General features: G+C 36.3%; 1 protein-coding gene across 1 annotated transcript in view; it reads left to right on the forward strand.

Moving 5' to 3' along the window:
* The window catches only part of abca1b (ATP-binding cassette, sub-family A (ABC1), member 1B), an 84,082-nt gene that overhangs the window by 12,154 nt on the left and 56,994 nt on the right, over window positions 1–14,934 (forward strand). Inside the window, exons 4-5 of the mRNA XM_056472321.1 lie at window positions 3,775–3,916; window positions 4,046–4,164. Coding sequence (XP_056328296.1) covers window positions 3,775–3,916; window positions 4,046–4,164 — 261 coding nt within the window. The remainder of the gene's footprint in view (window positions 1–3,774; window positions 3,917–4,045; window positions 4,165–14,934) is intronic.

Genomic DNA, 14,934 nt, shown 5'->3' on the forward strand with positions numbered 1-14,934 from the left:
ACTCACATTTTAAGTTTATAAGGCTGAACGGCATGAAATGCCATCAGTCTAGAGACATTTCCCATATTTCTCTATTAACCCCGAAAAAACCAAAGCAAAGCAAACAGTAGCAGATTACTGTTGTGTTTGTGATAAGGAAAAACGTTAAACACATGCGGGCATTTCTTCTTTCTTTCTTTTTACTGGACTAGTCTGCAGTAACGAAAACAGGAAACTCATTAGAAACAAACAGATGGCAAACCAAAAAGTAACTCAGGGTTATACAAAGAGTGGCTAACACCAAATACATACATTCCTGATATGTGAGTCCCATTTCACACTCAGTACACTACAGTCACTATGGTATAAATACAGCACTACAACATAGACTTAGAATATCTCTTACCAGTTTAATAATGATTACATCAGCAGTGGTTTGAAATTACGAGAATTATGAGATTTTTCCCCCTAAGGGCTTATTGTGTGGTCTCTGTCGCCATCTTGTGGATGAACAACGACAGTCGTCTTTGCTCTGCTCAGTATGACAGGCTGATGGATGCCGATACGTTGTATCTCTGAAATTATAAATGTTTAAAATAAGCACTATCCTTATATATAAACTGTATAGTTAAAATCTAAACAGCTACATTCCCACCTAAAAAGGCTCAAAAGTACATTATTTTGTCCAACAGCTGCAATATTTGTCAAATTGCAGTGAGTTTATTGATCTCCTGACACTCTATGTGGACGAAGTAATACAGAAGGGTGAGGAGGCTGTACAAGTTCTGATATTGCAGAATATCGTACAGCTATCAGCCAATCAGATTCGAGAACCAGACAGAACTGTTGTATAAGTACTAATAAACAGCCAATATCTTAATAATAAGCATGTAATGATACCAGTAGTTAATAGTGGGAATTGCTACTTGAACTAAAGTGTTATCCATTTGTTTTCACCAAATTATAAAATATCTAAAATTACATAAGCATATGCAGAATTCAGCAAATATTTAAATTGGTTAAAGCAACATATAAAAACATTTGATCACATAAAAAAAGATCACTTTTGGTCATGCCTTATCTTAGGTACAATTTCTGCTATTAACAAACTATTAATTAGGACTTTTAGCTCAATAAAGTCCTGATTTTCCTGTTATTAATAGTCAATAAGAGTTTATGATTAAGGATGTAGATTAATATACTTTATAAGTACTAATAAAGGACAAATATCTTAATAATAAGCATGTAATAAGCCAGTAATTAATAGTGGGAACTGCTACTGTTATCCATTTTTCACCCTATTATAAATTACATAAGCATATGCAGATTCGACAAATAGCTCCTGAATCGATTACTTCATGTTTAAGTACTATCTTATCTATGCTGTGCTCAGCAGTGGAGCAGCTGGCAGTCTTAAGGTTGACTGATAGCAGACCTACATATTTGACTCATTATAGAAATAACAGAGTCTGGTGTATGTGTGGGGACATAGGTCACTTAAAACCGCTTAGGTAATCACTCAAAAAGGGCTCTTTGAGGGGTTTGTGTCCACCAAGAATGAACAGTCTGCTGATGTTTTCTTGGTTTGTGGGAAGATAAGGCTGTCTAGGTGTACACGTTCCTTATCTGTCTCATACACGAGAATGGGCTGCAGCATTAGGAGGACAAGAACTTACGAAAAACTCATCGGGGACATCATGTCCATGGCACTGGATGTTAATCTGATTGCATATCTGCACTATCGAGAAGCCCCCATTATTCTGATGAGTCATCATACTGGGTAGAAGCACTTTTTAGTGGCAAAAAATACATTATCTGGAGGGAAAAAAGAAAGGGATTGAAGTCAGTGGTGGAAATAGTGAAAAATCATACTCAAGTATCATTACTTGACAAAAAGATTTAGTGTAAATATCGTTTATTTACAAATAAATAAATAAAAAGTAGCCCTTCTAAGAGTATTTGAGTACGCTATTAGACTTTGCTGCAATTTTACAGTTATTTACTGTAAAAATGCCGAGTTAAGTGACACATACACTCTTTACAGTTCACTACTGTAATATGCAATGCATTGTGGGTCATTTTGAAACTTTGACAATAACTTATTGCATATAAGAAATTTGCATTATTATACTGTAAACAAAACACTTGAGTACGCTGTCAGACTTTGCCGCAATTTTACAGTTATTTACTGTAATATGCTCTGCATTGTTGGTCTTTTAAAATATTTACAGTAACTTACTGCATATTAGGAATTGGCGGTAAGCTACTGTAATCAAAGTATTTGAGTACACTGTTAGACTTTGCCGCAATGTTTCAGTTATTTACTGCCAAAACGCCCAGTAAAATACCATATTCTTCACAGTTTACTACTGTAATATGCACTGCATTGTGGGTCATTTTAAACTTTTACAGTATCATACTGCATATTAGGAATTTGAGGTATTCTACTGTAATCAAAGTCATCAAGTTACTAAAACCACTGTAAAAATTGTCATACTGTAAAATTAAAATGCGTTTAATGGCATTTTACCATAAAATTAAGTTACAGTAGGACTATTTTACTGTGAAGAAATTAAATTGCGGCAGGGCTCTGCTACTGTAAAACACATTTACAGGTAAGTTACTGTAAAGGGGCAGTTGCTGTAACTTGCTGGAAACAATAAAATGAAACCACAGATCAATACCTGTTGTGAGGTGCAAACATTCATCGCTGTCAGCAAAAGGTTCATAAAGCTTTTTAGCTTTTGCACGATAATGTTGCCATCCAGCGTAATGTTCTTTATCCTGCAGTCACTGATCCACAAAACTAAATCAGACTTCATTCTTAAGTGGGTCGCACATTGGATGCGCCACGTGCATGAAATTTGTAAGTAACATACACTGAACGCGCACATTTGCATGTTATTTAAAATGAAATTATTCACATGGTACTCTGTGGTGCGGCAAAAATATGAACAGTGTCCAGAGTCATAGCTGGGCGCCGCAGACAGCCGCCGACTTGCGGTGCCAGTGTGCATACCCTGATATAAACCTATGTTTACAATTCTAAAATTCATGGCGCTGCGTGGCGCTGCGCATCCAGTGTAAAATCCCCTTTATGATGGTCTTGCTGCGGACAGTTATAACCCTTTTTGCATCCTTGTTGGAACTCACACTGCTAGCGATCGAAGTTTTATGTTAATTTTGGAAGCTGAAACTGTACTGGAGACACAGAGGAGATTGATTGACAATGGTCTACAGCCAATCAGGATGCAGAACACAATGAGCTGTAAAAAAAAAAAAAAAACAGGTCAAATTGCACAAAAAAATCTGCGAAACTGTGAGGGTGAACGGAGTTATAGCGAGGGACCACTTGTTCAATGCTTAACACTCAAAAAATGATGTCTGTTGTTTGTTCAAACTACTCATTTAAATTCAGCTGAAACAACACAATTATTGAGGTTTTTGGAGGACAACTTTATTTCTTCATGTTCAACCTACTTAAATTTGTTAAAAACTAATAAGTGAACTTAATTTCTTCATGTTGCCCCAACACAAATCGATTATGTGGAACCCATCATTTTTTACAGTGAACTACATTCGTTTGAGTATTTGTAATCCATTACTTGACATCGATGGATTTTGTTTTATTGAAAGAAATGTTTTTAGGAATAAACGTTTTCTGATTTAGTCTTTGTTCGCCAGTGTCTGGTACACTTTCTTCTCTTCTGCTACCCTGACAAGGCCTTAATGTGGAAACTCCTTTCACCCCTCTTCAATGAGGTAGTTAATTTAGTCTCTCTCTATTCATTACAGGTCACTTTCCCAACAAAGCCATGCCCTCAGCAGGCACCCTGCCCTGGATCCAGGGCATCGTCTGCAATGCCAACAATCCATGCTTCCGCCACCCAACCCCTGGGGAATCTCCGGGAGTCGTTGGGAACTTCAACGATTCCATGTAAGCGGTTGCCTGCGGCTGAAGATTTCCTAATAACAGCTGTCAGCTCTGATGTAGCCTATTAAAAGTAATATAAGACACTGAGTATTGCACAGTCTAGTAGTAATTCTGAGTTCTTTTTTATTTCAGAATCTCACGCCTCTTTTCTGATGCCAAGAAGATCTTGTTGTATAGTCAAAATGACAAGAGCTTGGACGGGTTCAAGGAGCTCATCAATGCTGTAAAAGTCATGCAAAATAACACGGCTGGTGAGTACAGTACATTGGTCTAGAATTTAACCCTCATTGGTAAAACTATGGAGTGTTATTGGGGGTTATTACAAGACTTTCAAAAAATTATATTGTAATCAATATCAATGAAGAGACCATACGGCAGGGAAAATAAGTATTGAACATGTCATGTTTTTTCCTGGGAATAATAGTTCTAAAGGAGCTGTTGACATGGAATTGAATCAGATTTTGCGTGTAATAACAATGAAATGACACAAGGTACAGAACTACTGAAGTGGATTTCATACTTTATTCAAAAGACTTGTGTCATTCAAAAGTGATGGCAGCTTAAAGACGCCTCTCATATAGAGAATGAAGTCACATGCATTGCTCAGCTGTGAGTTTTTCCACAGACTTCAACAGAGTGTAAAAATCTTGATGGTTCTGTGGGTCTCGTCTATCAAATCTGAGCTTTTATTTTGGATTTTCTGTTGGATTCAAGTCAGGTGATTGGCTGGGCCATTCTACAGCTTGATTTTCTTTCTCTGAAAGCATTTGAGAGTTTCCTTAGCTGTGTTTTGGGTCATTGTCTTGCTGAAATAGAGGGTTGGTGAAGAACTACTGAGAGATTTCAGCTGCTGTCTGGGCTTTCACTGCCTTTCAACACCTTCCTTTCTTCATGTGTTCAATACTTTTTCCCTGTGTCATTTCATTTTGTTATGCATAACTTAATTTGTAAACTTATTAGATTTGTTTTTTGCACAAATGGATTTCTTAGGTTGCTATCAACATTTGGTGCAAATTTCAAGTCAACGGCTCCTTTAAAAGTATGTTTTCTGAGAGAAATGGTCATGTGTTCAATACTTATTTACCCTGCTGTATATATGGTTCTTCACCGTATAGTGTTAAAAAGATCACATTTTCTTACAATATATGAGAAATCTGACTTTAATTTTCACATATCAAAGTAAAAACACAGTGACCAAGCTTTATTTACGAATTGATGATATTCATTTTTAATTTAGCTTTTAGATGCTTTTCTGCAACCTGTGTTCACTGAAAAAAAAACAATGGGCTCAGTGAAAATGTAATACAAGTTGAATATTTCCACCTTAAACTCTATTTGTTTTAATAAATATACTATTGTGTATATCGAAACATTAAATTAAACGGCAAATACAGGTTAATTCGCAATCTAAATCCCAATAATGACTACAAATAAAATGCTAAATGACTTTTAATGATAAAAAAGCCCACATTTAATACTGCTTATTTAAACATATTGGAAAAAATATACAAAATAACATATAAAGCTTATTTTAAGGAACTTCTTTTTTACTCCATTTTTTAAGCGCATTCATATTCAAACAAGAATTAAAAAAAGAATTGTGTAAATCTAAACAATAATTTAAACACCAAATACAGATCAATTTTCAATCAAAATACCAATAATAACTAAAAAATTATAAATAACTTTTAATGATAAAAAGCCCATTTTTAGACTGCTTATTTAATCACATATTGGAAAAACTGTGCAAAATAGTATGTTTTAAGAACCTGCTGGGTTTTGTTTATTCTTGCACATACTCCATATTTTTCTTGCATTTATATTCAAACAATAAAAAGAGAGAGGGTTTTGGAATTATTGCCATATCAGCTTTACTGGCTATTTCATGGAAAAACAAGATCATTTTTATAAATATCACGTTTCATTCATTCATTCATTTACTTTGCAACCTTATCCCTTTATTAATTTGGGGTCACTACAGAGGAATGAACCGCATCATATGTTTTATGCAGCGACTGCCCTTCCAGCTGCAACCCAGTACTGGGAAACACCCATACACTCACATTCACACACACTACGGCCACGTTAGTTTATTCAATTCACCTATAGTGCATGTCTTTGGATTGTGGGGGAAACCATAGCCCCCAGAGGAAACCCATGCCAACATGAGTAGGACATGAAAACTCCACACAGAAATGCCAACTGACCCGGCTGGGGCTCGATCCAGTGACCTTCTTGCTGTGAGGCGACAGTGCTAACCACTGAGCAACCTGTCACCCTGAATATACAGTTCAGGCCGGGTTATGGGTTATTAACTTGGCTGAGACTAGGCCCAGATATGGTCCATGTTGGCCCTTATATGAAAGCCAGACTTGCTCCAGTCATGTACCGTAATTCACTGCGGCATGTGGGCCAAGCAAAAGCTTTGTTTGGGCTCAGTGTGGGCCAGAGCTGGGCCAAAGAAATTTTGCTATGTGGGTAAGCACTATTTTCCCTCGAGGTAAAAGGCAAGAATGTTTATGTATCATGCAAATTATGCCCAGTAAAAAAGAAGTCTTTCTGCGTCGGTGACAAATAAATTAATCTAATAAAGCACCTCACGTCGTCACATGCCGACACAAAATTTGTGGTTACACAGGTGATAACGTGAGCTCTGCCACCAAAGGAGGAGACAAAGTCACGACATCAAAGCAAATAAAACTTAATATTTCTCTATCTCAAACACTTAATACTCAGACAGAATTAAGCTAAATAATATCTAGATGTATAGTTGAGGACATGATATCGTTGTCTCTCCCATTGTCCCATAACAACATTAAAATAGTGAAGGTTAGTGTACAATGTTTTAAATTTATTTTTTAGTCATTTGACAATTAGATTTTTTAAAAAGTAATGCAATAGTTACTTTCCCTGGTAATTAGTTACTTTTAATTATCTAACTCAGTTACTATTTGTGAGAAGTAACTAGTAACTATAACTAAATACTCTTTTAAAGGAACATGTCCAACACTGGTTTACAATGACATGTTTTTCATTTATTTTTTTGTAATTTATTTTTTTATTTTGAAAGTGAGAATATACAGTTTTTTACAATCAGATAGAAAAATACTTTTAACAGATATTACCCCATATAATTCCCCATCCCCCCACCCCATTATACGCACATCAGGAAACACAGAATAACTATAGTTTAGACCAAGCTGTTAGATACTTTACATTAAGTTGACATCCGTAGCATCAGATGAGGGTTAAGTGTCCAAGATTTCTTTGACGTTGCATATATAGATTTTCCATGTCGTAAGAATGTCCACTTTGGCATGGTTGATCCGTGCTGATGACAGTTCCAGATACAGTATTTCCAATAATGAATGTAATCAGTGTTTAACTGAGAGATCATGAGGAGGTTTCCACCTTTGTACCAACATTTTCTTTGTAGCAGTTGAAGCAGCTAACCAAAATTTACAGACCCTTGCATTTAAGGGAAATTGAGAGTTATCATTCAATAGTAACAATACAGGATCTTCGGGGAAACTAATTTTTGTAACTTTAAATAAAACGTCCAGCACCGAATCCCAAAGTTTTTGCACCTCCGGACATTCCCACATCATATGTAAAAAGGTATCTGGACGCTGTGGTTCACAGAACTTAAACCTATGATATGTCGTATACGTGTGGTTAAATATGCCCTGTGTATAGTTTATAATGAATAAACTGGTGATTAGGGTTTGTGGAAGCGTGGAATGTATTATCCCATACAGTTTCCCAATCGATAGTTGTATTGGGTAGAGACAGATCAGATAGCCATAGTCCTTCTTTTGAGAAACTATGTGCATTAATATTAGAAAGACAGCAATAGAGATAGGAAACAGTCCCTTTTCTTGGAGACATGTTTTTCATTTCTAATCAGAAATATGTTAATATTCTTAGCCTGAAATGTCCTCAGCAAGCTCATTTCATACTATGAAGTGAGTCATTTGAATGATCGGTAAATCCTTGTAAACATATAAATGAATGATCGATGCACGCCAGCCTTTGAGGAACTGTTTAAATAGGGACATTTTTCCACTGGGAGTCAAGAGAAGGTATGGGTGGATGAATGAAGGATCAAGTCTTCCATACAAGCCATAACAAGTTTGGTTTTTAAGGCTTGTGTGGGTGTAAATATGCACATGCATCCCAGAATCCAGTCCTCTAGCATTACCTGCCCTATTCGCTTGGTAAGCGGCGTGAATTGTTTATTCCTGTTCACAGACACTTCTCTTCTCACGCTAAGGGAGCTTTAATCGCATTTCACTGCCTAATGGAGGAGACGCTGCACAGACACCACTACAGATTGTCTGGTGTAACCATTTAGAGAACGCATTAAACTGTAATACAACAGTGTGTGACGATGAGTTTAGTGAGTAGATGATTTTTATAGTTGCACAGGCAAACTGAGAGCAAAATGCATTGTTTTTTAAAGGGATAGTTCATCAAAAAATGAAATCTACTCACTATTTATTCACCCTCAAGTGGTTTCAAAGCTTTATTTATTCTGTTGCACAGAAAAAAAAGACATTCTGAAGAAAGCTGGTAAAACAAACAAATAGTATGCACGTTAATGATTAGAGGTTTTCAGCTTTCTTCAAAATAGCTTCTTTTGTGTTCAACAGATTAAAGAATAAAGGTTTGAAACAAATAAAGGGTCAGTAAATGATAGCTGATTTTTCATTTTTGGGTGAACTGTCTCTTTAAATAGCTATGGTTATAGTTAAGCCAGTTATATTATTATTATTATTATTATTATTATTATTATTATTATTATTATTATTATCATCATTATTATTATTATTATTATTATTATTATTATTATTATTATTATTATTATTATTATTATTATTATTATTATTATTATTATTATTATGTATATTTTAAATTAAAGTATGACTTTTTAAATCTCTAAATTAAGCCTATTTCCCCCCACAATTCTGGGTTCTGTCTCATAATAGTCAGAAATGTGAAATATTAGTTCAGAGTTCTGAAATATAAACTCAGAAGTCAAAATTGCAAGAAGAATGTCAGCAAAATCTCTCAATTCTGCAGAGTTATGACTTGCAGTAGTGGTTTCATTGCAATTTCTATCATATTTATATTTTCCATTAAATTTTTTTCCTCTGAATTTTGTGTTTAAGAGACATCTAAAGTTAACATAGATGTCTAAACATAAAAGTTTTGGCTAAAACATGTATACATTTGTGCTGTCAGTGCAAATCTAATAGATGTTTAACAATAGTCCACAAATTGACTATTCATCAAATGGCCAGGAATGAATGACTACACATAGTCTGTGATCTGGCTATATGATGATGTTTATTGTTTGATGTCTATAGGACTGAATTTGAGTTTAATTTAGTCCTAGATTGAACAAAAAATCTTCCAGCCTTCAATCAAACGAACTTTTCTAGTCATTTCAACTAAATCGCATGTCATGATTTTGCTAAGTACGATGTGATCCTGGATTAACATCTGTGTTGATCCTGGAACATCATTTTTGTTTGAAAATGTAATACCTATTCCCTACCCCTAAACCCATCCATAACTGTGAATTATTCCCAAAATCAGAGGAGAATAATAGTTGGATAACAATCATGTAGGAGTGCATGAACCGTAAACAGTAAGCCTAAACTTAACATAAACGGTAAACGTATCCCTTAATTCTGATTGGCTGATTTAAATGTTGTTCCAGGACCAACATAGATGCTAATCCAGAAACATGTCCTACTTGGTAAAATCAGGTTGGCGACTTAAATCAGTCAAACTGATTAAAAATATTTTGTTAAACTTTGTATTTAGTTGAAACCTGATTAACTTATTAAATTAAAGTAACATGAACATTTGTTGTCATGACTTTTTGTAATTAGATTTTTTACAGAGTAAAACCTTGCTTTAAACAAAACGTCTATGTTTGGACATCTATTAGACGTCTATTAAACACAAAATTGTTAGGCGGAAAGGCTGCGATGATAATTTCAACCAATTTCAAGTTTTTACTTCACAGTTTTTATATTTTAACTTAGATTTTTTCTGCATTTTCTAAGCTTCTGAGCTCACAATTTTGCTTGTTTTTGCAGAATATCTACTTCGTGTCTTTCATTTGCGACTATAGGCTTTATTACAGTTCTGACTTTTTCTTCTTTGGAATGAATTTTTTTTTACAAATTTCAATTTATATCACTCAATGTATCAATTAGCATTTCCCACAGAATTGTGAGATATACATTCACATAAGTAAGGTGCATTTCTGGGGAAAAAAAAGTATTTTGTGAGGTGCAAAGTTTGCTAATTCATTCATTAATTTTCCTCCGGCTTAGTCCCTTTATTTATCAGGGGTCACCACATCAGAAAGAATCGCCAGCATATTCAGCATATGTTTTACACAGCGGATGTCCTTCCAGCTGCAACCTAGTACTGGAAAACATCCATCCATCATTCACACACATACACTACGGATAATTTAGTTTATTTAACTCATCTATAGCGCATGTGTTTGGACTGTGGGGGAAACCACAGCACCCGGAGGAAACCCACGCAACATGCAAGCTCCACACAGAAATGCCAACTGATCCAGCTGGGACTTGAACCAACAACCTTCTTGCTGTGAAGCGACAGTGCTAACCACTGAGCCACCATGTCACCCTCAAAATCTCCAATTGTGAGAGAGAAATCCAGATAAAAACCAACAAATACCTTTTCATATTCACTGAAAATTAAACGATTAATTGGATTTACCAAATTTTTCAATTATTTTTAAATTAAGTGGTTTTAAATTAAGTGGTTGCAAACAACTTAAATTGGCTTAATTTAAACAAACAAATAAAATTTAGTACTGTTCAACTTAATTTGTTTGTGTAAATTCAGCCTATGTAAATTGTTTGCAACCTCTTACATAAAAAAAAAAGTAAATCCATTAAATCATTTTATTCAGTGTTCCATGCCGTAAACAAGTTTTCATAAATACCTGAGTTGAGAAAAAGTCTTGAGGGAAACGGGTCATGTCAGCCCACCTGCTCAAATTAAAGCTTCATTATTGTGTCTTGCGGCGTCGTGCGTGACAATAGGAATGCTTTGAACTCACCATCCAGTCATTGTGGGGCTTATCGGCATCCGCATGCTGCGATCTCATTCATATTCTACTCTTTTGATTACAACTAATGACAACAGACATGAAAGAGCGGAGTTCACTGGGTTTAATTTAGCTACGACTTAAACCCACTCACACCTAGATCATAAATACACTCACCGGCCACTTTATTAGGTACACATTACTAGTACTGGGTTGGACCCCTTTTTTCCTTCAGAACTGCCTTAATCCTTCATGGCATAGATTCAACAAGGTACTGGAAATATTCCTCAGAGATTTTGGTCCATCTTGCCATGATAGCAGCATGCAGTTGCTGCTGATTTGTCGGCTGCACATCCATGATGTGAATCACTAGTTCCACCAAATCCCAAATTGCTCTATTGAGGTCTCGTGACTGTGGAGGCCATTTGATTACAGTGAACATGTTCAAGAAACCAGTCTGAGATGATTGCCCACAGAACTGCCGCTCATTGGATATTTTCTCTTTTTCGGACCATTCTCTGTAAACCCTAGAGAGATGGTTGTGCATGAAAATCCCAGTAGATTAGCAGTTTCTGAAATACTCAGACCAGCCCGTCTGGCACCAACAACCACACCAAGTCACTTAAATCACCTTTCTTCCCCATTCTGATGCTCGGTTTGAACTGCAGCAGATCATCTTGTCCATGACTACATGCCTAAATGAATTGAGTTGCTGCCATGTGATTGGCTGATTAGAAGTTTGCATTAATGAGCAGTTAGACAGGTGTACCTAATATATATATTCACAGAGCTTCAAACCGCAGCTTAGCATTAGCATTAGCCTCATAATGGGTTACAAAGGGCATTGAAAACAGTCACGCCCAAAACATGAGGCCAATTCTTGTACTAGTTTCATGAGCAATAAAGGGATAGTTCACCCCAAAATGAACATTTCCTCACCATTTCCTCTCATTAAAGTGAGGGACCACTGTAAATCAAAAAATTACAAGTTGGCGTGAAATATTGTTGATTCATCGGATTTTCATTGCAGTGCGTTTCCCTATTTGAAAATTTGCATTCGTTTTGTTGTCAAATTTAATGTAGATGTTTCCTCAGTTTGTTTAACACAATCTCATGGCAATTCGTAACTTTTTGATTTTGATTTAGTATGATTTGCTTATCCCCCAGTGACGATTGGGTTTAGGGGCGGGGTTTGATGCCACGCCTCCTTTTTTAAAACACACATTTTTGTACAACTGAACTTGTACAAATTTGTTTGAATTAGCCACTAAATTGACAAAACGTAAAATAGTTATGTTTCCTTGTTAAAATCAGTCTGGTTTGTTAGTGTTTTTCTATTTGCATGTGTTCTTAACTTGAACTTGTCATGTTGAGCTTGCATATACATGTCCTGTCTGAAAAAGGTCTAACAGATGTAATCGCCCATGACAACACACACACATACACACAATGTTTTTTAGACCCCTTATTTCTCCCCCCGCTAAAGCTCTTTTCAAAAGAATGATTAGTAGGGAAGTGGTTGAAAAGTCCAGGAATCTGCCACCTCCTGGGGGTTTCGTCCGTCCCAAGAAATGGACACACTTCCAGCCTTTGTTTCCCCAAAACAGCCCAGAAGGAAGATATGGAGCCAGCTGGCCTGCTTGAGTGAGGGTTATCACAGGTAGTTGTTATAGCTAGCCAGGTGTTAATGGCTACACTTGTGACTAAACACACCAGGTATGACTTTAGGTATTTGTGTTGGAGGAGGGGGGCTACTGACTAGCAAAAAAGAAAGGCGACATCAAAAACAGAAATTTAAATACACTTTTTTTGTCATGCTGTGCATCACATTTGGAGGAACGCTCAGTGCGACACACAATTAGTAATAAATGAACAACCCCATGTTACCCCTCGAATAAAGCATCGACTGTAAAAATATGGATGTAGTATCCGTGACGTCAGTGATAGGTTTCCGAAGAGCGCAAATGAACGTGGCCAACCGTCGCCATTTTGTTCGCGTGTCATCGCACCAACTGGGGGTAACCAAAAAAGGGCAAAAAGCTGAGTCGTGAGCGGAGCTACAGATGCCCGCTAGCAGTTTGCTTAAACAGGCTTTTCTTTGGGAGAAACGCTTAATACTTTGTTACCTGCAATTACCTGTTTGTGTTCTGACCACATGTACTTGGTTGTATACTATATCACTACTGTTTAGTCTTTTAAAAACACTGTCTCTAATTCTCACCAAAGTTGTTTTTTTGTTTTAATATCATTCAGAATGAAATATATTCCTGTGATGACAAAGCTGATTATTGCAGTAGCTATTTTTCCAAACTAAAGTGTCACAAAACAGTTCAGAATTTAATTTAAGATGCTGATTTGGTGTTCACGAACATTTCTAATTGTTAGAAATGCTGAAAACTTGTCATCCCAAACCCTTCAGATCTCTATTCATCATCTTAACACAAATTAAGATATTTTAGATGAAATCCTGGAGCTTTTGACCCTCCATAGACAGTGCTGAGACGTCAAGAAAAGGAAACAGAAACATTGTTAAAATATTCCATGTGACGTCAGTGGTTCAACTGTAATCATACAAATCTCAAGAACACTTTTGTGTGCCAAAAAAAAAATACTACAATGATTTTGTTCCCATATGTCAGGGGTTCTCAAACTCGGTTCTGGAGGGCTGGTATCCTGCAGATTTTAGCTCCAACTTGCCTCAATACACCTGCAAGGATGTTTCTAGAGCTTGATTAGCTAGCCCAGGTGTGTCTGATTGGAGTTTGAGCTAAAATCTGCAGGACACCGGACCTCCAGAACAAAGTTTGAGAACCCCTGTCATATGTCTTCCATATCAGGTCAGGGTGCGCATTTTTATGGGCAATACAATGTATTGAGGGTCAGCAGCAAAATACGCAATGGACACAAAAGAATATGACTGACAGTTATTGTAAGAGTTATTGTTATCACTTTTGATCAGTTTATTGAATCCTTGTTAAATTAAAGTACTCAGTTCTTCTAACCTGTTAGCCAGCACCCAACTTATGGGCATTTACACCTACTAGGACTGGGCGATTTGGCCAATCAAAATCTCTATTAAATTAACATTTTAACTCAATTATTATTAATGAATGATTATTTTATTAATTTAAATTTTTATTAAATATTTTTTTAGATATAACTTAAATTATATTGTTATATTTATTGCGTCTTCTGTTAATAAATAACTGGAGCACCCAGAGAAAACCCACACCAGCACAGGGAGAACATGCAAACTCCACACAGAAATGCCAACCGGCCCAGCCGGGATTTGAACCAGTGACCTTCTTGCTGTGAGGCGACAGTGCTAACCACTGAGCCACCGTGCCATCCCATTTGAGATTTCTGCAAAAAGTTTTCCGCGACTATAACGGTGTCTCCGTCTCTCACTGTATCGGTGTCACTTCTCAAAAATGACCTTCGCAAACTAAAACAGTAAGAGTTGCTAAATAATTTGTTCTACATTCACAGTTAATGTATCTTTGGAAGGAAGACACTTTGGGCTTACAATCCATCATCTGAAGTTTATAATGCTCAAAATGAAAAAAAAAGGATGCTTAATTCATAGATCTGTGTGGAGTTTGCATGTTCACCCTGTGTTCACGTAGGTTTCCTCCGGGTGCTCCGGTTTTCCCCACAGTCCAAAGACGTGCTATAGGGGAATTCATTCATTCATTCATTTATTCATTTTTTTTCCAGCTTAGTCCCTTTATTAATCTGGGGTTGCCACAGCGGAATGAACCACCAACTTATCTAGCATATGTTTTACACAGCTGATGCCTTTCCAGCCGCAACCTATCACTGGGAAACACCCATACACTGCCATTCACACACATACACTATGAACAATTTAGCTTACCCATTTATAAGTGAATTGTCCATGGTGTATGAATGCGAGAGT

Source organism: Danio aesculapii, chromosome 14 (assembly GCF_903798145.1).
Source record: "Danio aesculapii chromosome 14, fDanAes4.1, whole genome shotgun sequence".
Classification (NCBI taxonomy): Eukaryota; Metazoa; Chordata; class Actinopteri; order Cypriniformes; family Danionidae; genus Danio; species Danio aesculapii.